This window comes from Ascaphus truei, chromosome 5 (assembly GCF_040206685.1).
Source record: "Ascaphus truei isolate aAscTru1 chromosome 5, aAscTru1.hap1, whole genome shotgun sequence".
Classification (NCBI taxonomy): Eukaryota; Metazoa; Chordata; class Amphibia; order Anura; family Ascaphidae; genus Ascaphus; species Ascaphus truei.
The window spans coordinates 63,448,740-63,469,772 of NC_134487.1; the positions used below are offsets into that span (position 1 = coordinate 63,448,740).

Genomic DNA, 21,033 nt, shown 5'->3' on the forward strand with positions numbered 1-21,033 from the left:
CTGAGCCTGAATGCGGAGAAGGCATTCGAAAGAATAAGGTGGGATTTTCTGTCTAAAAAGCTATAGGCATTTGGATTTTCCGTGGTCTTTTTACAGGGAGTACTGGCCCTCTATGAGTTGCTGACAGCTTCTTTGAAGCTTCCACAGGGATAACAATAAAGAATGGTACAAGACGGGGTGTCCCCTCTCTCCTCTTCTTTTTGCCTTAACAATTGAGCCTCTCGCAGCTACTATAAGAGCCTCCCCAAATATACAAGGGATCAAAATAAAAGATGACTAGTATAAAATGTCACTATCCGCAGATGATATCATTTTAACTATAGCTAATCCATTAACATCCCTCCCGAATTTACAATTTTCCCTTTATCGATTTGGTGATCTGTCTGAGTATAAAATTAATATGAGAAAGTCGGAAGCTTTAAATTTGACTTTAACTGAAAAGGAGGTAGAGTCCTTAAACAAGATTTTGATTATACAGTAAATGGAAAAAGACCCAACTGAAATATCTGGGCATATATCTTACTAGGGACTATAAATTATTATATAAATATAATTATCCTGATCTTGTTTCTAAAATAAAAAAAGATCGAATTATGCAATTTATTTGGAAGCATAAACAACCGAGAATAGCCAGATCAATTATGTTTGCTGCTAAAGAAGGAGGTGGCCTGGCAGTCCCAAATATTTAAAAATACTATATAGCTTCTCATATGAAACAAATGTTGTGTTGGCATTCACCGAGAGGAATATATGCCTGGGTGGATTTAGAAACCACAGTCAAATACCCGATTGGCCTCCCCTCTTTGTTATGGTCGGGAGCTGGGACGGGAACTGGGAGACAATTGGAGCCGGCAGTAATCGAGTTAACTTTGAAACTTTGGCAGATGCCCCAAAAAATTTAGGGTTATGTCAACTCCATCTAGGCTTGCACCCCTGTTTGGTAATCCTGGGTTTCTTCCAGGGTTTTGAAATTTGGAGACAAAGAGGGATTCTGGAGGCGGGAGATTTGATAGAAAATGACAAGTTAATGTCATTTGAGGAGCTGATGAGAAAGTATGGCCTCTCCCAAACTGAGCTGTTTAGGTATATTCAGGTTCGTTATTTTATGTGCTAGGGTTTCAATGAGGAGGAATTTCCTAACTACATAAGATTTTGAAGATCTATGTAAAACAAAAAAGTATCAAAGGGGGGTTGATATAATCTCTTTATCAGGGTTTAGCCCCGAAACAGGATACCCCGGCCCACAAATATATGGATCAGGGGGCCTTGGATTTTCACTGAAATAATGAGGGGGGACAGGGAAGGTATTTGGGGAAATGCGGGTAAAACGTCTATCTCTACGGTAACAATAGAGAATATTTATAACATTTGGTTACGCTGGTATTACACTCCCTTAAAACTAAAACCGATGTTCCTGGGGACCTCGGATAGAGGTTGGAGGGGATGTGGTGAATTAGGATATCTGGCACATATTTGGTGGTATTGTCCAGTAATGTAGACATACTGGAGAACAGTTCTGAAGTTAATAAAAGATGTAACTGATGTTGAGATTCTTTTAGATCCAATTTTAATTATTTTAGCTAAACCTATAGAGGATGTGGACCACTATATATCTAAATTGATCCTGCATATCCTAACGGCGACTAGATGCGCTGCAGCAGCAGCGTGGAAAAAAACCACTACCGCCCTCCAGAAGAGGTTATTGGAAGGGTTATTGATTTCCAATTAATGGAGAAATGTACCTTGTTTCTGAACCATACTACTGAGAAGTATGCTAGGGTCTGGGATCCCTGGGATGCCGGATAGGGGGGTACCTCCGGAGGAAGAGTTGATTTGGGAGTGTTTTGTCTATAAGATATTGTATAATATGTAATTTGATTGTTGATGCTTGTAAAGAATTTGTATTCAAAATCGTTGTTTACCTTCCCCCCTCCCCTTTTTCTTTTTTGTGTCCTTTCCCCTCCCAGTTATGTTTGAAAACGTTAATAAAAATATAAGTTAAAAAAAAAAGAAATACTGAGTAACAGATGTGGTATATTAAGTTACTAGTAGGAGTAGGGGACTGGATTATACCATGAATTCTCCTGTATACATAACAACCCCAACTAAGGGTATAATCAATAAACCCCCATATACCCTGTGGGACCCAATCAATAACTTAATTTGTATTATTTTTTGCAACAGCTTCCTTGTGTTCAACATCTGTGGTTCATTTACAGTCAACAGTTCAAAGAAAATAATACTGAATTTTTGCTAGCATCAAATGTTTACAATCCACTATGAAAAGTGGCACATACTGTACCTTTCTTTCTTTGACACACTGCTGCAATGCTGTTTTCAACAGGATGGGATGCTGACAGGAGTAAGGGTGCCATGATATTGCTCGCCAGTCACATGTTCTATTGTCCATGCAGCTCAGACAGGGGACAAGCCATTGACCTGAAAAAACATGCAGTTTCAGCTAATGTATAAGTCAGGGGTGGCCAACTCTAGTCCTCAATGGCTACACAGAGGTCAGGTTGGTGGCCCTTGAGGACTGGAGTTGGCCACCCCTGGCATAAGTGGTACAGTATAACAAATGTAATACATGTTCTGGGTTCCAAGTAGACCTTTATCCAGGAAAAAGTCACCATGTAACAAAAACATTGATAATACAGTATAGTGAATGTATTTATTATAACTTTGTTATATTTGTATTACCATGTTGCTGTGAACTACAGGTCTGGAAGATGCTCGTCATTTTTAATACTAAACAAACAAAAAAAAGAACTAACAGCAGCACACAGATATGAAAAATTACCACTTTTTTATGACATCAAAATATGTTTTAAGAAGGAATAAACAAAACATCATACAAAAATGTTATAATATTCAGTATTGCCCCAAAATGACATATACAGTAACCCGTAAGATGAATGAAGCATTATTGTATTCCAATTGTTAGAATTATACAAATGTAGCCAGACTTAATGTTCCCGCTGCTGGGGGAACCCACAAAATCATAACCACGGCATGCCCTGGCAGTAGGAAATCTCTCTATGGGGGGTCCCAAGAAACCCCTCCCCCCTCATTTTGTTTTCTTTTCATCCTGCGGTTTCCGGGGACAGTAAATCAGACTACATTACATATGAAGACAGTCCAGGTTAAACAAACAGTATTAACTAAAAAATATTACTGGCAAAAATACAGAATAAGGGCAAAAGTTAATTATATCTACAAAAGCCCTGGCTACACAGTAACATGCTACAGTATGTAAATAAATACTCGTAGTATTTACAGGACCATACAGTATTTTTCAGTAAAATTTACAAAGTCAACTAATAGTAACTAAATATCATGCACATATTAATAGATACCAATCACTCCACTAGAGCAGCATGAAAATACAAAAGATACACAATAGACATTACATCTAGACAGTGACAGACATATGTATAACAAAACATAAACGAAACTTTTCCTGGAATAAATCAATACATGAGATGCCTCTATCCCAAATAAATATAAATGTGAGTAAAGTTCATCAGATGTCGGTACAAATTATGCTTGCAAATGACATTCAAGCAGTTGTGCCAAGATAAATAGTCCAATGAGCAGAATCCACACAGTGCTGTGCTGAGAAATGAAAATGCTAGTGTGACAGAGTGAAGTCAACTCCTATCAGTTACGCCTGGGAGACATATGTCTGAGTGCTTCATCCAGCACTCATAAGGGTTAACTCAGGTGGAACTTAGGTAGTCAGGAAGTAAGCTGACACCTGAGAGCCAGAAAGGTAGAAAAGGATCTTGTTACCAGCAGTAGGTGGCTCTCTCAGACAAGAGCACATGGATAGATGTGCTGCTAGCCAGAAGGATGCAACACTACTTACTGCAGTCAAAGTAAGATTTGTTTCATTTGTTTTCATGACTGCTTAAAAGACTCTGAAGGTTTGGCTATGGTTTATCCAGCCAGCCTGCTAGATAGGTCTGCTGTGTTAGTCAGTTTTTCTCCCATCATGGAGCAGGATTTATTTTGTTAAAGGGACAGTGTACCCGCATGTTATGTTACTGTGGAGAAATAAAGCCATTGAACATTTTTCATTATCCTGAAACTACACGTGTGGACTGTTCCATGACCTCGGCTACAGGCCGTCCTGCCACAAGTGGTGTCAGAAGTGGGATGTCGGACGGCCCCTGTATCTGAAGGGCCACACAAAAAAAAAAAAAAATGGAGAATTTTTTTTCTCAGTTCCTTGAGCAACAGCTCCAGCTAGCAGAGAAACAAGCTGAGCAACAGGCTCAGCAAATACAATGGCAAGCCCAGCAAGATGAGCAACAGGCCCAGCAAGATGAGCAACAGGCCCGGCGGGAAGAAAAGCTACTCCAACTGCTAGTTGAAGGCCCAGCCCCAGGCAGACCAGCTATTCCAAATAACCCACCGATGATGATGCATAAAATGAGCCAACCGAAGACCCAGAGGCATTTCTCCTCACTTTTGAAAGGGTAGCCACGGCCCACGGCTGGACAGTTGATCGCTGGGTAACGACTCTGGCTCCACTCCTCATAGGGGAAGCTCAGGCAGCCTACCAGGCTCTTCCAGCAGATGAGGCCATGGACTATCAGAAACTAAAGGCTGCTATTCTGGATCGCCTAGGCCTCACTCCAGAGACCTACCGACAGCGGTTCCGGACAGTCAAATATGCAAACAAAGACAGACCCCGGGTCGTAGCCCACCGCTTAGTAGACTTATGTACCAGGTGGATACAACCGGAGAAGCATACCAAGGAAGAGATCCTTGAACAGTTTGTGCTCGAGCAGTTCATACAGGTACTGCCCCCCTCCTCCCGCTCCTGGGTAAAAAGACATGCTGCATTTTCCCTGAATTCAGCAGTCCGCTTGGTGGAAAACTTCCTTGGTGACGACACCCAACAGGATAGCTGGGAACCATCCGTGCAAACACCAGTTGCTTCCGGTGATGCTAGAGGCAGGAGAGCAGACAATCGAGGGGTCTACAACCCGCCAGCTTGGGAGATCCAATCAACCCGATCGGAAGACCCTTTCCCATCTCGGAGGGTTCCTGGTACAAACTCCCGCAGAGACGCCCATCCTGGGTCCGAGGCCACTGGATCACTCAAGGGAGGCCGCCACCCACAGTATTCCCCTAGAACCTGGACTCCTGTCACCCACCCGGTGGAGAGGATAACCCCACCAACCAGAAGGGAGGACCCCATCCAACAGCGGAGAGGTCCAAACACCGAGCCCCGTCGAGAGCTTCCGCGGACGACCGAGTTTGCGGACTCAGGAGATGAGGAGATGGACTGTTCATATGGCAGAACCACTGCCACAGCTTGTCTCCGAGGGGACCACAATCCGTGGTTAGTCCCAGCATCTCTGGAGGGGACAAAAGTAAACGCCATGCTGGACTCGGGCTCTGGAAAAACCCTGATCCTAGAGGGCCTAATTCCAAGCAATAGACTATCTTATGACTCTCCTTGGAATATCGAGTGTATCCATGGGGATACAAAGAGATACCCGACGGCGAACGTTCTACTACGTATCCAGGATAAAGAGGCTAGCCTACTAGTGGGAGTTGCCCCCTGGCTACCTGCTCCTGTTCTACTTGGCCGAGACTGGCCCTACCTCGAAACATTGTTGGCCCTTACTCCTACAGAGCCTACTTCTCTCGTACCGGAGAAGCCCGGAGACTTGTTCCCTTTTTCCCCAGAGATTTTCCCCTGTAGACACCATGTCCCAAAGACACGTAAACAGAGACGTGCGGAAAAAGAGGACTGGTTAAGAAAGGCTGGGACTTTTGGTAACATTAGTCAGCCCAAAGGACTGCAGGTCATGGCCGGGGATGACCAGGGTGGGGAACAGATAGATACGGGAGTGTTGCCTGCCCTGGATCTTCCTGACTTCCGTCAGAGGCGGCGGGAGGACCCAGCTCTGGCTAGACAATATGAGAAGGTGGTCCAGGTCAACAACAAGATAATAGATGAACAAGGTGTAAAAGTGTATCCACATTTTGAACTATTGAATGACATACTATATCGTGTGAATAAGGTTACACAAACAGGGGAGGTCATTCGACAGATACTAGTCCCTAAAGGGTTGATTAAAACAGTGTTCACCCTAGCCCATACTCTCCCATGGGGTGGTCATTTGGGCAGAGATAAGACCACGGACCGCATCTCGTCCCGGTTTTACTGGCCAGGCATACATGGTGACATCATGAAACGATGTGAGACATGTCCTGAATGCCAGTTAACTAGCTAAAAAGGACAGAATCCGGCTCCCTTGGTTCCTCTGCCCTTGGTAGCCGTCCCATTCGAGAGAATTGGGGTAGATCTGGTCGGACCTTTAGAACCATCTGCGAAGGGACATAAATTTATACTCGTTGTTTTTGATTATGCCACCAGATATCCTGAGGCCTTCCCTCTGAGATCAGCCACTGCTAAACAGGTTGCTCACAGGCTGTTAGAACTGTTTTCTAGGGTAGGACTTCCCCAAGTAATGTTAACTGACCAGGGAACAAATTTCATGGCAAAGTTAATGCAGGATGTCCTGAAGTTATTGGAGGTAAAATCCGTCCGGACCTCGGTCTATCATCCTCAGACTGATGGATTGGTAGAGAGGTTTAACCGTACTTTAAAATCTATGCTTAGGAAGTTTGTGGACACTGAAAAGCGAGCTTGGGATGAACTTCTCCCTTTCCTGTTGTTTGCGGTACGAGAAGTTCCCCAATCATCCACAGACTTCTCCCCGTTTGAGCTCCTATATGGACGCCAACCTCGGGGTATTCTCGACCTACTGAAGGAATCCTGGGAGGAGGAGCCCTCCCCCTCCAAGAATACCCTTCAGTATGTCATAGACCTTAGAAACCGCCTAGACATGATAGGTCGGTTTGCAAAGGAAAACCTCAAATCTGCTCAAGAACGTCAAGAGAGGCAGTACAACCAAAATGCTCGCTTGAGGGTCTTCCAACCTGGGGACCAAGTGATGCTACTACTACTGACATCAGAGAGTAAACTCCTTGCGAAGTGGCAGGGTCCTTTCCAAGTTCTCCGCCGCACCGGGGAGGTGAACTATGAGATCTCTCAACCAGGGTCCAGGAAGGGTAAACAAATCTACCACGTGAACCTCCTGAAACCCTGGAAAACGATGAGATCGCTGTTCATTCACCCTCTGGAAGGAGAGACGGATTTGGGTCCAAAGCTTCCAAAGGGTAGTACGACACTGACCATCAGGTTCCCATGGGAGAGCAGTTAACAACGGAACAAAGGTCAGACCTACTTGATGTATGTGACCAGTTCTCAGATGTTTTTTCTGAGCTGCCAGGGCAGACTGATTTAGTGTCCCATAGGATTAAGACAGAACCTGGCGTAAAAGTACGGTCCCGTCCCTATAGATTGCCAGAGGGCCGAAAAGACCTCGTAGAGAGGGAGATAATAGACATGTTGGAATTGGGCGTGATCGAGGAGTCCCACAGCGAATGGTGTAGCCCTATCGTGTTGGTCCCTAAACCAGATGGGAAGGTGAGGTTTTGCGTAGATCTGCGAAAGGTAAATGCTGTATCCAGATTTGATGCATATCCAATGCCTAGGGAGGATGAATTGCTTGATTCGCTTGGTAAAGCAGAGTATATCTCCACCCTAGATCTCACGAAAGTATATTGGCAGATACCTCTAGCGGAAGAATCCAAATGCAAAACTGCCTTCGCCACCCCTCTCGGTTTATACCAATTCGTCACTATGCCATTTGGGTTACATGGGGCTCGAGCCACGTTCCAAAAGTTAATGGATAAGGTACTACGACCCCATAGGGCATATGCCGCGGCCTACTTGGATGACATTGTCATCTATAGCAGACACTGGCAGTCTCATATAAAAAGGTTAAGGGCAGTCCTAACGTCCTTAAGAGAAGCAGGGCTCACTGCAAATCCAAAATAATGTGCCCTGGGTAAATCCACTACAAAGTACTTGGGCTATGCCGTTGGGGGAGGGATAGTATGGCCACTAGCTAGCATGGTGGCCGCCATAAAGGAAGTCCCCACCCCACAGACAAAGACACAGGTCCGCTTCCTTTTGGGGTTAGCAGGGTATTACCGGCGGTTTATCCCCAATTTTTCGGAAATTTCTGCACCCCTAACAGATCTGACAAAAAAGAGTGCCCCAACCCAAGTTAAATAGTCTTGGGAGTGCCAAGACGCCATTGACATGCTAAAAAAGTGCCTGTCAGAGGGCCCCGCTCTTCGGAGCCCAGATTTTAAAGAGCCCTTCATCATCGAGACGGATGCCTCAGAGGTAGGACTGGGAGCAGTGCTGTCTCAGCAATTTGATGGTGTTGAACACCCCATACTGTTCATCAGCCGGAAGCTGTTCCCAAGGGAAGTGAGGTATTCCGTTATTTAGAAGGAGTGCCTCGCTGTAAAATGGGCAATTGAGGCCTTGAGACATTATGTCGCCGGAGTACACTTCACCCTGGTCACTGACCATGCGCCCTTGAAGTGGTTGAAGGACACAAATCCAAGGTTGACCAGGTGGTATATTGCCCTCCAACCCTTCTCGTTTGATATTCAGCATAGACCTGGAAAAGGACCATGGAAATGCTGATTTTTTGTCAAGGGAAGGAGTGGAGGGTCGGGCTTCAGCCGTGTGGGACACTAGCCACACACAAACAGGGGAGGTATGTGACAGTTTCCTGGAACCAGGGTCACGAATGATGTATGATTAGTTCCAGTAAGCTCAACTCATGTCCTCCCTCTTCCAAAGCATGACAAGTCCTTAATGTCTTTCTTAATTTTATTGCTGGATTAGAAAACACAGGAACTTGTGGGTGTAGTGTAGGCAGAGAGTGCTTCTCTATGTGGGATGCTTCTATGAGGTTGGACTATGGTAAGAGAGAAAGGCCTTACCAGGGGTGGATGCAGACAGGTCTGTACTCACTGTAATCTAGGGTGGAAAAGAAAGTGAGGGGCAGGGGTCACACTAAAGGTTGAGTGGGACTGCACTAACTGTCAGCAAAAGACAGGGGAGAACATGGGAAAGTCCATTAACTGGGAGGACTGGAGAAGCTGCAGTAGCAGTTCACTGATTATGTGCTCAGAGGCAAAAAATGCAACATTGTTGCATGTTACACAGGCACAGTGTGTGTATGTGGAACCAATGCCTGCAGCTGAACTTAAGGAGCTGACAAGCAGAAGGGGGGTCGGGCAGGAATGTGATTCTTGTTCCATGACACTCCCCGTCTGGTATCTGGAGATACCACTATATAACTGGAATATGTGGAACATATGTGCAATGCGTAACAAAGATAACATCACATTCTCAAACAATGCAAGAGTCCATGTCCACATAGCGATGTGACACCGGCCGGTATCACTGGTATCAAGGTCCCTTGGCCAAGGTTCTTTGGCAAAGGATGCAGGGTGGATGCACAGCTCCAGGTTTGCTGGTTGCACCACAATGTCTTTGTATAAAAGTCTCTGGCACTGTTTCCTTTTAGTCTTGTGAGAGAACAGTCCTTTTGTCTCTGTAGTTTCACCCACAGAGTGTATCCCCTTGTAGGTATACCAGCCGTGACAGCCTGTTGCTCTATCACCTGGCGTTTGGCAGAAGGAGAGGGCTTTTGGCTCCTTGTGGGAGCGGATTACTGCCCCTGGAAAACTGGTTGTCGAATGTAATCCAATAAAGGGGGCGTCGTTCAGGGAGACTCCCTGAAGCTGAGCGCTGGGGTTGAACATTACCCGGATTTGATCGGGTTCCTGAGGGTGGTAGGCCCCAGGTGATTGGAGGTACCGACATTCTTTGCCTTCCTCCATTAGAGGTGCTGGCTTTGCGTGGCCGGTAAAGAATATCTTCTGGATGAAGACCACAAAGTTGTTTTTGGTCTCTGGTTCCCTTTGTGGGCCGCAGAGGTGCGAGGTGAACCTAGAGATGGCATGTTCTCCATTGTTTGGGAAGCGCCTCCTTGGTGAACGGAATGGTAGTGGAGTCACCCGACTGCTTAGTCCGTCTTTAGAGAGCTCCTTGACAGTTAACCTCGGGAATCCTCTATCTTCCCTCGAGGGTGTTTGTTTGTCATCGTTCCTTGTTGTCTGGAACGCTGTGCACCGTAGTTCATCGGTACATTTCTCTTGCACGAGAACATCTCCGCGTAGTTTGGTGAAACGCTTTTGTGTTTCTTTGTTGACTGCCATCGGGAGGTTGTTTTCTCCCTGGACATGACGAAGAACAGTCTCTTTTGTCCTTGTAAATCCTTTTGAGAAATGTCTCTGCAACTGTCCCCTTTTACGTGTTTGAACGAACAGTCCTTTTGACACTGTGGCTTCGCCTGTGGGGCGCAATCTTTTGCGGCTATGCCAGCCGTGGCAATTGGTTGCTCTGTTGCTTGATACTCTGTGGAGAGGAACAACTGTACGTCTTAATTGTGCCCTTGCTCGCGGGAGTATTGTCTGATTGTTTGTTGTTTTTAGGACGATCCCTTTATCGGTCACCTTTGGGAGGTTACTCTCTTCCTTCGGTGGAGTCGACTCATCATCCTTGGCTGTCTGGACTGCTGAGCATCCTAAGCCATTGTCGCATCCCATCGGCGTGAGGATGTCTTTGTTGGTCTCAGGGGTATGACCTTGTCTTTCCTCTTCACTTGGCCCTTCGGTCACTTGGAGATGGCCAAGACATGGTTCAGAGAGAGATGTGTGTCCACATTCTGTCACCTCCGTTCTGCGGGCATCAACGTAGTCTTGCCCGTGCTCTCTGTTAGTGCACGAGTTGCCCACTATCACCCATCCTAGGTCGAGTCTTTGGGCGTATGGCGCGTTGTGGGGTCTGTTGTGCTGTTTACGGACTTTATGTACCCTCATGATGTCCCTACCGAGCAGCAGCAGGATCTTGGCGTCTTGTTCCACCGGCCGGATGTGGTTGGCTATTCCTTTGAGGTGGGGGTAATGGAGTGCCACGTCTGGTGTGGGTATCTCGTCCCTGTTTGTGGTCATGTGGTTGCACTCGATGAGTGTGGGAAGGGGCATGTTCACTTTGCCGTCTATTGAGCATATGGTGTAGCCGTTCACTCTTCTCCCTGTGGTCTCCATTTGCCCTGCGCACGTTCTGAGAGTGTAAGGAAAGGCACCATCTTGTATGTTAAACATGTCGAAGAACTCTGACCTGACCAGTGATCGGTTGCTCTGGTCGTCGAGGATTGCGTACATCCGAATAGCCTTCTCAGGTTGTCCCTGGGGGTGCACTGCGACAAGGCATATTTTGGAACAGGACATTTTGTCACCTTCTTTTCCGCAAACCTCAGTGCGCTGAGATGTGACGGATGTTGACTCTCCTTCTTCTTTCTCCCCGCCATGCTCCGCTATGGAGGATGGGTTCTTGAGTTGGTGGAGTGTCATCGCCTCTGGGTGTAACGCTGTCACGTGCTTGTCACTCTCGCACACTGTGCATTTGATCTCTTCCTTACAGTCCCTGGCTAGATGGGTCGTGGAACCGCAGCACTTGAAGCAAACTCCGAATTCTCCAAGTAACCTCTTGCGTTCCTCTAGGGACTTCATCCTGAACCCAAAGCACTTGTTGAGTGGGTGTGGCTTCTTGTGTATGGGACATTCCCTGTTTGGGTCCCTTGGTTCCTTGTCTCCGGCGACCGACTGATCGGGAGTAGTTTGGGCCGTGGGAGGCACGTCCGTCCTGCGGGCCGAGATGGGTGTTTGGGGGTTACCATATCTCGTCGCTGGTCTCTCGTTCTTCGGGCTGCTTGCACTGTATGTGGTTTGCGCACCTAAGATGAAACTGGGATCGTTTCTTGTCTTTGCCGCTTCGCAGATGAAGCTCACGAAGAATGAGAATGGGGGGAAGACAACCTGCTTCTCCCTTTTGTATTTGGAACCTTGTGAAAGCCACCTTTCTTGGAGGTTGAAGGGTAGCTTCTCCAGGATGGGTCTCACTCCACGAGCTGAATCTAGGGCGTTGAGACCTATTAAGGAATGGTCTTTCCTTGCGAACTCCAGTTCTTGCAGCAGGTCTCCAAGATCTCGTAACTTCGAGTAGTCTTTACTCGTGATCTTGGGGAAGCTCTCGATTCTTTTGAAGAGTGAATCCTCGACTGCTTCAGGGCTGCCATAGGTCTCTTCTAGCCTTTCCCACACTAGGTCCAGACCTACTTGGGGTTGATGTGCGTTTGCCGTCCGAAGTCTCTGCGCTTGCTCCCTGGATACGTTCCCCAGGAACTTGACTAACAGGTTGAGCTCTTCCCTTGCTGAGAAGTCCAAGCTGTCGATTGCGTCTTTGAACGTGAACTTCCACGTCCGGTAGTTCTCAGGGCGGTCGTCGAAGCTGATGAGTCCTGCGTGCACCAAGTCGCGCCGGATCATGTACTTGGCTATGTCTGTCAGACCTGAGACATCGGCGCGTTTGCCCCGTTCTGAGGTAGTTGCTGGGACGGTCTTTGCGGTCGCCTCTTCCTTGGCGTGGACGCGTGATGACTGCTGGCCAGTGTGAGGGGCTGTTTTCTCCCACGTGGGTGTGCCTGGATTACGAGCCTGTGGTGGTGCATCCGTGTGCGCCCTGGCGTGTGGATCACTGTTGCGGCTGTGGCTATCCCAGGCAGCGTGTGCCATTGACGGAGCAGCGTCTTCTCCTCGTGGTCCTAGCGAGTCTTCGTTGTCTGTGGTGTCGCTCCCTCCGTGTTGAGATGGTGCGCTGGTGTTTACACTGAAGAGGCTCCTTACGTAGTCTTCAGTGCGTTGGGCTGGATCCTCTGAAGCCATCCGTCTGTACGGTAGCTCCCCGCCGTCCTGTCTCGCAGCTGCTTCTAGGACTTCGGCTTGGGCTATGGCGGCAGCGGCGTCCTCTTCTTTGCTTAGAGCCTCTAGATCCGCGTCTAATTCGGCCTTTCTACGCGCATTGGCAGCGGCGGTGGTAGCATTGGCAGCGGCGGCAGTAGCAGCGGCGGCGGCATTGGCAGCGGAGGCGGCCTGCTCCTCCTCTTCTATGCGCGCCTTTTCTGCCCTTACGGCTGCCTCTCTCCGACCATATTCGGCCCTGGCACGTGCGGCCTCTGCTGTGGCTCGCGCCTTGGTAGCGCTCGCGCTTGCGCTAGACGCGTGAGATTGCACTGATCTTGCTGACCTTGATGAGTGCCTGGATACGCTTGAGCGCTGCGATGCAGTCTCCAGGAGGAGCTCTTTTCTCACGCTTTGAGCGTCTGTGATGGCGGCCCGCACGCGGCTGTCACGTGCAAGATCAATGTTATTTTGTAAGTCTCTTTCTTGCAGGCTTTCGCCGGTGTTGGTTCTGGTCAAGTAGGTGATGTATGTTTCTGACAGCCCTTGGTAGCACGAGTGATCAGACTTTATTTGAATAATTGCCTGCGCGAGCTGTTGTGCATTATCGCCAATACTAACGACATTGCGTAACTCCAATGCGGTTGTTTCCCAGGCCAACTCTAATTTAGCGCGGTGCGCTTCAATGTCGCTCTCATATTTTTCGCGGCCCTTTTGTGTCAGTGTAACTGTCCGTTTGGGCCTTGCGCCTGCCTGCGCCTGTTGCAGATGCGCAGCGGTCTCTGTATCTTTGAGATCGCTTTCCTGCGTGATGTCTGGTGAGGCTCTGAGTTCTGCCATGCTGTAGGTGTGTGTAGGCCTTTTGCCAGTGCGTGTGGCGTGCGGTCTTTTACCTTGTCAGCGTAGGGCGTCTGTCTCAGATGGTGCCGAGCGGTGTCCTGCAGCGTGCAGCGTTGGGGTAGCTGTGCTTACAGGTGTCCGTAGGCTCCTCACTGTGGGGCTGAACAGCGGGTGGACTCAGACAGAGAGAAAGGCAATTAGGTTTGTGTGTACAGTCTGTTTGCAAAGCTGCTGCCTTGTGTGCAGGGTTGCTTGTGCAGTGTAAGCTGCTTGCTTCTCTGTAAGGTTGCAGGCTGTGTGCAGTTTGCTGTATAAAGCTTGCTGCCCTGTCTGGCAGAGTGAAGCTGCTGCTTGTCCTGGGGTGCAGAGACTATTCTGTATAGCATAAAGTCTTTGAGTAGTAGCCCCTGTGTGATTCCCTAACACAGGTTTTTGTTTTACTGTTCTGTTTAAACTGCTGCTTGTTTTTGCAGAAAGCTGTAGCAGTTTGCTGTATAGCTGTGTAGAGCTGCACCTTTGTAGCATGAAGGCTGTGAGTGATAGCTTCTGCGTAGACCTCTAATACACGGTCTCTCTCTTACTTTCCTGGAACCAGGGTCACGAATGATGTATGATTAGTTCCAGTAAGCTCAACTCATGTCCTCCCTCTTCCAAAGCATGACAAGTCCTTAATGTCTTTCTTAATTTTATTGCTGGATTAGAAAACACAGGAACTTGTGGGTGTAGTGTAGGCAGAGAGTGCTTCTCTATGTGGGATGCTTCTATGAGGTTGGACTATGGTAAGAGAGAAAGGCCTTACCAGGGGTGGATGCAGACAGGTCTGTACTCACTGTAATCTAGGGTGGAAAAGAAAGTGAGGGGCAGGGGTCACACTAAAGGTTGAGTGGGACTGCACTAACTGTCAGCAAAAGACAGGGGAGAACATGGGAAAGTCCATTAACTGGGAGTACTGGAGAAGCTGCAGTAGCAGTTCACTGATTATGTGCTCAGAGGCAAAAAATGCAACATTGTTGCATGTTACACAGGCACAGTGTGTGTATGTGGAACCAATGCCTGCAGCTGAACTTAAGGAGCTGACAAGCAGAAGGGGGGTCGGGCAGGAATGTGATTCTTGTTCCATGACAGACAGAGTGAAGTCAACTCCTATCAGTTACGCCTGGGAGACATATGTCTGAGTGCTTCATCCAGCACTCATAAGGGTTAACTCAGGTGGAACTTAGGTAGTCAGGAAGTAAGCTGACACCTGAGAGCCAGAAAGGTAGAAAAGGATCTTGTTACCAGCAGTAGGTGGCTCTCTCAGACAAGAGCACATGGATAGATGTGCTGCTAGCCAGAAGGATGCAAACACAGGTTGGGTAGCGCTAACTATATAAGGGAACAAAGCCTATAGTGAGGGATAGCTCACATAGGGGGCTGCCTAAATACTAAAACTGACCCCCTGGTCAGATAACAAAGTGGAGAGAAAAAGAATAGTATTAAAAGGCGCCTAGTCAGGAAAGGATATATTCACCAACTGGAGGAGACCGATGTGGATTCCAGACGTACCAGATGTGCTTAAAAAGAATATAAAAGAACACAAAACATAGTGTAATACTGTATGAACATGAAACATATATATGAACACAATAAATATATTATCAGCTGAGATCAAAATATGAGAAAAATTGACAACATTTAATAAATTGATTAAAAAACACTGGACATAAAAAACATATAAAAACAATTAATAAAATATTAAGTTGACAATTAATATTGGTATAGGACGATTAATAGGGGACTGATTCACTGCTGCACCAGATGGAGTGCCCACTCACCGGACGGAAGATAAAATCAGACGGTGGATATATCTGAGAGTATCCCCTCTCTCTTTCCAGCTCACACAGCTTTCACATCAGGATCGGAGCCAGGATGATGGTTGCACACGTTGGGCTGTGTGTGTTTTCCCTGGTCACACGCACTCATCCACAGCTATTGATAGGTGGAACGCAGTTGATGTATATCACTTTCACTGCTGTTACGCCGAGTCTGGGGCCAAGATGTCGGCTATACACGCTGAGCCGCGTGGGCCTCCCTCCTCCTGGCGTACCTTCCTCGTAGCTGTTGGTTTGCTGCGGCAGATTCGAGTTGGTTTGGGGTTGGGCTGACAGACAGCTGATTCGTCACGGCACTCGGGGGCAACTCGTGGTGTGCGGATTCAAGTCCCTGCAAGATTAACCCTACGCGTTTCGAGACATATGTCTGAGTGCTTCATCCAGCACTCATAAGGGTTAACTCAGGTGGAACTTAGGTAGTCAGGAAGTAAGCTGACACCTGAGAGCCAGAAAGGTAGAAAAGGATCTTGTTACCAGCAGTAGGTGGCTCTCTCAGACAAGAGCACATGGATAGATGTGCTGCTAGCCAGAAGGATACAACACTACTTACTGCAGCCAAAGTAAGATTTGTTTCATTTGTTTTCATGACTGCTTAAAAGACTCTGAAGGTTTGGTTATGGTTTAGCCAGCCAGCCTGCTAGATAGGTCTGCTGTGTTAGTCAGTTTTTCTCCCATCATGGAGCAGGATTAATTTTGTTAAAGGGACAGTGTACCCGCATGTTATGTTACTGTGGAGAAATAAAGCCATTGAACATTTTTCATTATCCTGAAACTACACGTGTGGACTGTTCCCTGAACTCGGCTACAGGCCGTCCTGCCACAGCTAGTAACCGCCAGGAAACTATGTCCTGCATATAGGACACACTTCTAAAGGGGTTTTTGTTTGACATTTGCATCAGGCTTTCATAGTGATCTGTGTCTATACAGGCCAGAAATAGTGTGTGTATATGTATATATATAGGGACCACATAGTTTCCACACACTATTGTAGTTATGCCACAGATCCTCTTCCACTTCCACACCTACACACAACATTGATACACCCCCCCACTCCACACACACATTTTGTAAAGCGCTGTGTACACTGTGGGCTCTTTACCTATTTATATTCACATACACACACACACACACACACACACACATACTCTCACATCTCTGACATTCAGGGACATTTTATCACCTCTAGCCATAAAACTGCATGGTGGAGGGATTGTCTTCCATCACAGATCACATTCCAGTATGCACTGTTTTTAAGTTTAAACCCCCTTTTTAGCTTCATTCATTGTAACATCGCCGGAAGAAGAGATCAGTGTATCTCGAAAGCTCGCAAAAATAAAAGCATTTCGTTAGCCACAGAACGGTATCATCTATTTATTTTTTGATTATATATATATACATATATATATATATATACAGTGTTCGACAAACCTATACATTTGCACGCCCCGGGCAAGTGGATTTAACATCGTGGCGAGCTCCTATGGGCCCAAGCAGCACACGTATGGTACTAGGTAGCGAGTAGATTTTTTTGTACGGCGAGTAGATTTTTTTTGTGATTTGTCGACCACTGTATATATATATATATATAGAAACACATACACACGCGCGCGTGCGTGTGTGTGTGTATACCATCACGTTTTAAGTAATCCATTTTAACACGGTTGGCGCAGTTATTTTATTTTTCTTTGTATCTGACGTTTTAAGTTATGGTGGGTGAAAAATGCTACAAGAAACCTCCACCGTATTGCATATACTGTAGCAAATAAAAAGATCACTTGTGAGCACATTCCCATGTCTTAGGCAGGTCTGCAAACCTGCCTTTCACCATTATCACCCAGCATACAGTGCTTCCACTGCAGCTCCATGTAACAATCGTTTTTCAGACAAAAGGTGACACATTGTGATCATTTGCATGTCATTTCCCAGAATTCCTTGCTGCAGTGGAAGCATTGTATGCTGGGGATAATAGTGAAACAACTCGGAAATCAGGGGAGCGCAGGTGTCGATATGTAAAGAAATAAAGAGCACAAAATAGTGCAAATAATGTTTGAATCAAACAATGTGATGTGAATTTTCAGGTGAATGGAGACTCACGTGGTATCAAATAAAATCAGACATGTCAGAGATCAGTGGCAAATGCTTGACTCTGTAGTGATAGATGATGGATGAACAACCCCACAGCTGGATGACTGATATGGTGTTAACAGCACGCACGGCACCTCGTCAGTCAGGGTAATAGGGAAAGAAGAGAGGCTTCCATAGCGTAACACAATAATAACACTTTATACATGCAATAACATTAACACTTACAGTGTCATAGATCAAAATAGGCACATAAAACAAGCGATATCACCAGCTCCAATTTCCTCCGCCTTGGACCTCACGTTCCGGACCGCAGGGGTCACCTGGAACAGCTGACACACCAATGTCATGACCGGAGCGTGGATCCTCTGTATCTTTAGTCTGTGCAGAATATCAGCATCCAGTAGTCTGCACCGGATCTACGGCGAGCACGCCAAAGAAACAGTTCGTATCGCGGGGAAAACAGCCGGTAGACTTCCGGGTGGTAGCTGATGACGTCACAGGCAGTGACTCTACGCGTTTCACTAAACAGTGTAGCTTCGTCTGGAGTCTATTTAGAATTTATATTGACACTATTCAATCTCATATTGGTGGAAACTACTTTCTGTTTGAAGATCAGTTCTTTAATCAAATCAAAGGCTCTGCGATGGGGTCCAATGTGGCCCCATCGTATGCAATCATTTTTATGAATTATTTTGAAGATCACTTTGTGTATGGTAATCTGTTGTTCATACGCTATGCCACAACGTGGCTACGCTATATAGATGACATTTTCATGCTGTGGTCTGGGGATGTGGAGTTACTGGTGATCTTTCATCAACAATTAAATCAGGCAATGGATACTATCAGTTTTACCATTCAACATGATCCTCAAGAAATTTGTTTTTTGGACGCAAGAGTTTACTTCTCGGATGGGGGTGTACATACAGATCTGTACACTAAGGAAACTGACCGCAACCCATTGTTAATGCATATCAGCTTTCATCCACCTCACTGTGTGCGCTCACTTCCCAAAAGCCAATTTTACCGGGTGAAGAGAATTGTTAGTGCTCCTGGTAATGTTGGCAAGATTAAATCAGATGATGGATCGATTCGTCTCCAGGGGATACCCCAAAAACAAAATGGAAGCTGAGAAAGCGGTGGTCCTCAATATGGATAGAGAAATCCTGTTGCGCTCTAAAAGTGCGGATAATACAACTGGCAGGATTCTATTCATTACCACATTTTCAACAGCTAGTGCCGACATTAGCCACCTTATAAGAAGATTTTGGCATGAGATTGCATCTGATGAAAGGCTCCGTAACACCTTGGCAGCTCCTCCACTAATGTCATATCGGCGGGCACCAACTATACAGGACTCAATTGTACGTGCCGATGTTGAGACTGCAAAAACTTCTAAGATCAGGTTTTTCAGACCACCTCAGTTAGGAACTTTCCCCTGCCTTTCGTGTGCCCAATGTGGCAATATTCAGAAGGGTCCAGTGTTCACACATCCCCCCACGGGACAGGAATATCGTATGAAGCACTACTCTACTTGCAACGGAATACGTGGTATACATGATGAAGTGCCCATGTGGCATTGCTTATGTTTGTGAAACTACACGTAAACTTAAAGAAAGGGTCAGCCAACAGTCTATTCGATGTAGGGTTCTGGACCAGCCTGTGTCTGCTCACTTTTTGTCTGTTGGACATATCATCAGTCAATTGCAGGTTCAGGTCATAGACCACGTCTTGAGACCTACAGTAGACATGGGGGTAATAGGATTTTAATCCTTAAAAAAAGTGAGGCATATTGGATACACGAGTTGGGGACTTTACATCCCCATGGTCTAAATCGTGACTACAATCTTACCGGTTTCTAAATATGAACATCACGATTGTGAGTGGCTTAGATGTTTGGGTATTTGTGGGGTTGGTATGGTTTTGGCCTGCGGTGTGTGATTACACTGCTGTCCAGAGTGTGCCACCCACTATCCACGTCGTTTCCCTCCAGTCCATGCACCTGGCTAGTGCACCCGTGGTAGTTGACATCGTCACTTGACCTAAGTATATGGATCCCATGTGTGGAACTCATGTGTCCTATGGGCTTCATCTATATTGTAAATTAGACCTTTTTCATACAGTATGTCTTTGCCTGCTTGAGTGATGCTGTGCCTATTGACTGTCACTATCAGGTTTTGTCTGTTCAAACTGCTTCTTCTGTGTTGCTGTTAGTGCTTCGTTTCACTTTGAATATGCAATCTTTTGCTGTGATATGGGTATGATCAGCGGATATTGTAATGCCAATTATTATTGTAATTCCAATTTTTACTGATTTGTTATTTTCCCCTTCTGACCCTCCCTTAGTTTTTCTTTCCCTTTTCTTTTATATACACTGTGTTTTTTTTCTATTTTTTATTTTATTCATGTTTTATGGGGAGTTTATCATATTTTGTTAGTATTGCTTCATTGGACAAGAGTAGTACTCTATATTTGGAACACTTTGATTAGATATGCATAGGGGTAAGATACTCAGGTGGATATTATTCCATATTAGCTTGTACTGGGATTTGTTGAGCAATGGGGTGTAGGCTTTAGATACAGTAGCCATCAGCTATGGTATTTTTCTACCTGTTCCTATAGGGCAATTGTTGCACTGCAGTTATTGATTAAGTGACATAGGTGGTTATATACAGGTTTGTTGGATCATTTCATTAAGCTTTTGATGCCTGATTATGACATCATTTGAATCTTTTTGTCAGAAGTGGTCTCTTAGCCGCATTGTGGATTTATTGTGGATTTAGTTCACACAGCTGTGTTCAATAGTCCTAATGAGTTTTTGTCGCTTTTTTATGTGTTCATTCTCCCTATATATATTGTGCTGTTTAATGTGGATGTTACAGAGCTTGAGAAAAGACCTAGGGGCCTATGCAGAGAGCAGCGAATTTTAAAATTGGCGAGTTTAATAAAAAGTAGCTTTTTTGGAGAGTTTTATTCTCCATATGCAGAAATGTGCGAATTCTGCTATGTTTAACATGAATGCGTGTGGCGAGTTTAAATTGGCGAGATGCGCGCTGCAGAAATGTGTTAAGAAAAATTTGCGGCTTTTTTTTCCCTTTGCTATGGCCGCGAGCGGCAGCTTCTTGCCAACTTTTTCTGGCGAGGCAAAAAGGAGACAATCGCGCCATTTTATTGGCGCGAACAGCCGCTAGATGCCGTTCGCGCCTCTCTGCATAAGGATATTTTTAAAACTGGCGAGATGAAGGTTCTCGCCAGCCACGAGGCGAGTTTTAGAAATAGAAAAAAAAAAGTTGGCGCGTTTTTCGTAACTCGCCATTTTCTGCTGTTTTCTGCGCGATTTTCTCCAAAAAATGGCGAGTTTTGAAATACACTGGCGACACACTTTATTCGAGCTCGGCTAGTCCCACGAATTCGGGTATACCCGGGTGTATTGAGGTTTGTGACTGTTTTCTGCCCGAGTGCATTGAGGTATTTTCCAGGC

The 21,033-nt window shown here is 46.1% G+C and overlaps 1 protein-coding gene across 3 annotated transcripts in view; it reads right to left on the reverse strand.

The window, feature by feature from the left end:
• Nucleotides 1–21,033, reverse strand: part of CPED1 (cadherin like and PC-esterase domain containing 1) — a 406,802-nt gene that overhangs the window by 28,225 nt on the left and 357,544 nt on the right. For all 3 annotated transcript variants that reach the window (XR_012801651.1, XM_075599939.1, XM_075599938.1), the window contains exon 18: nt 2,303–2,439. Coding sequence is in view for 2 of the 3 variants with exons in the window: in XM_075599939.1 (XP_075456054.1) it covers nt 2,303–2,439 (137 nt within the window). In the remaining variant the exon portion in view is untranslated. The remainder of the gene's footprint in view (nt 1–2,302; nt 2,440–21,033) is intronic.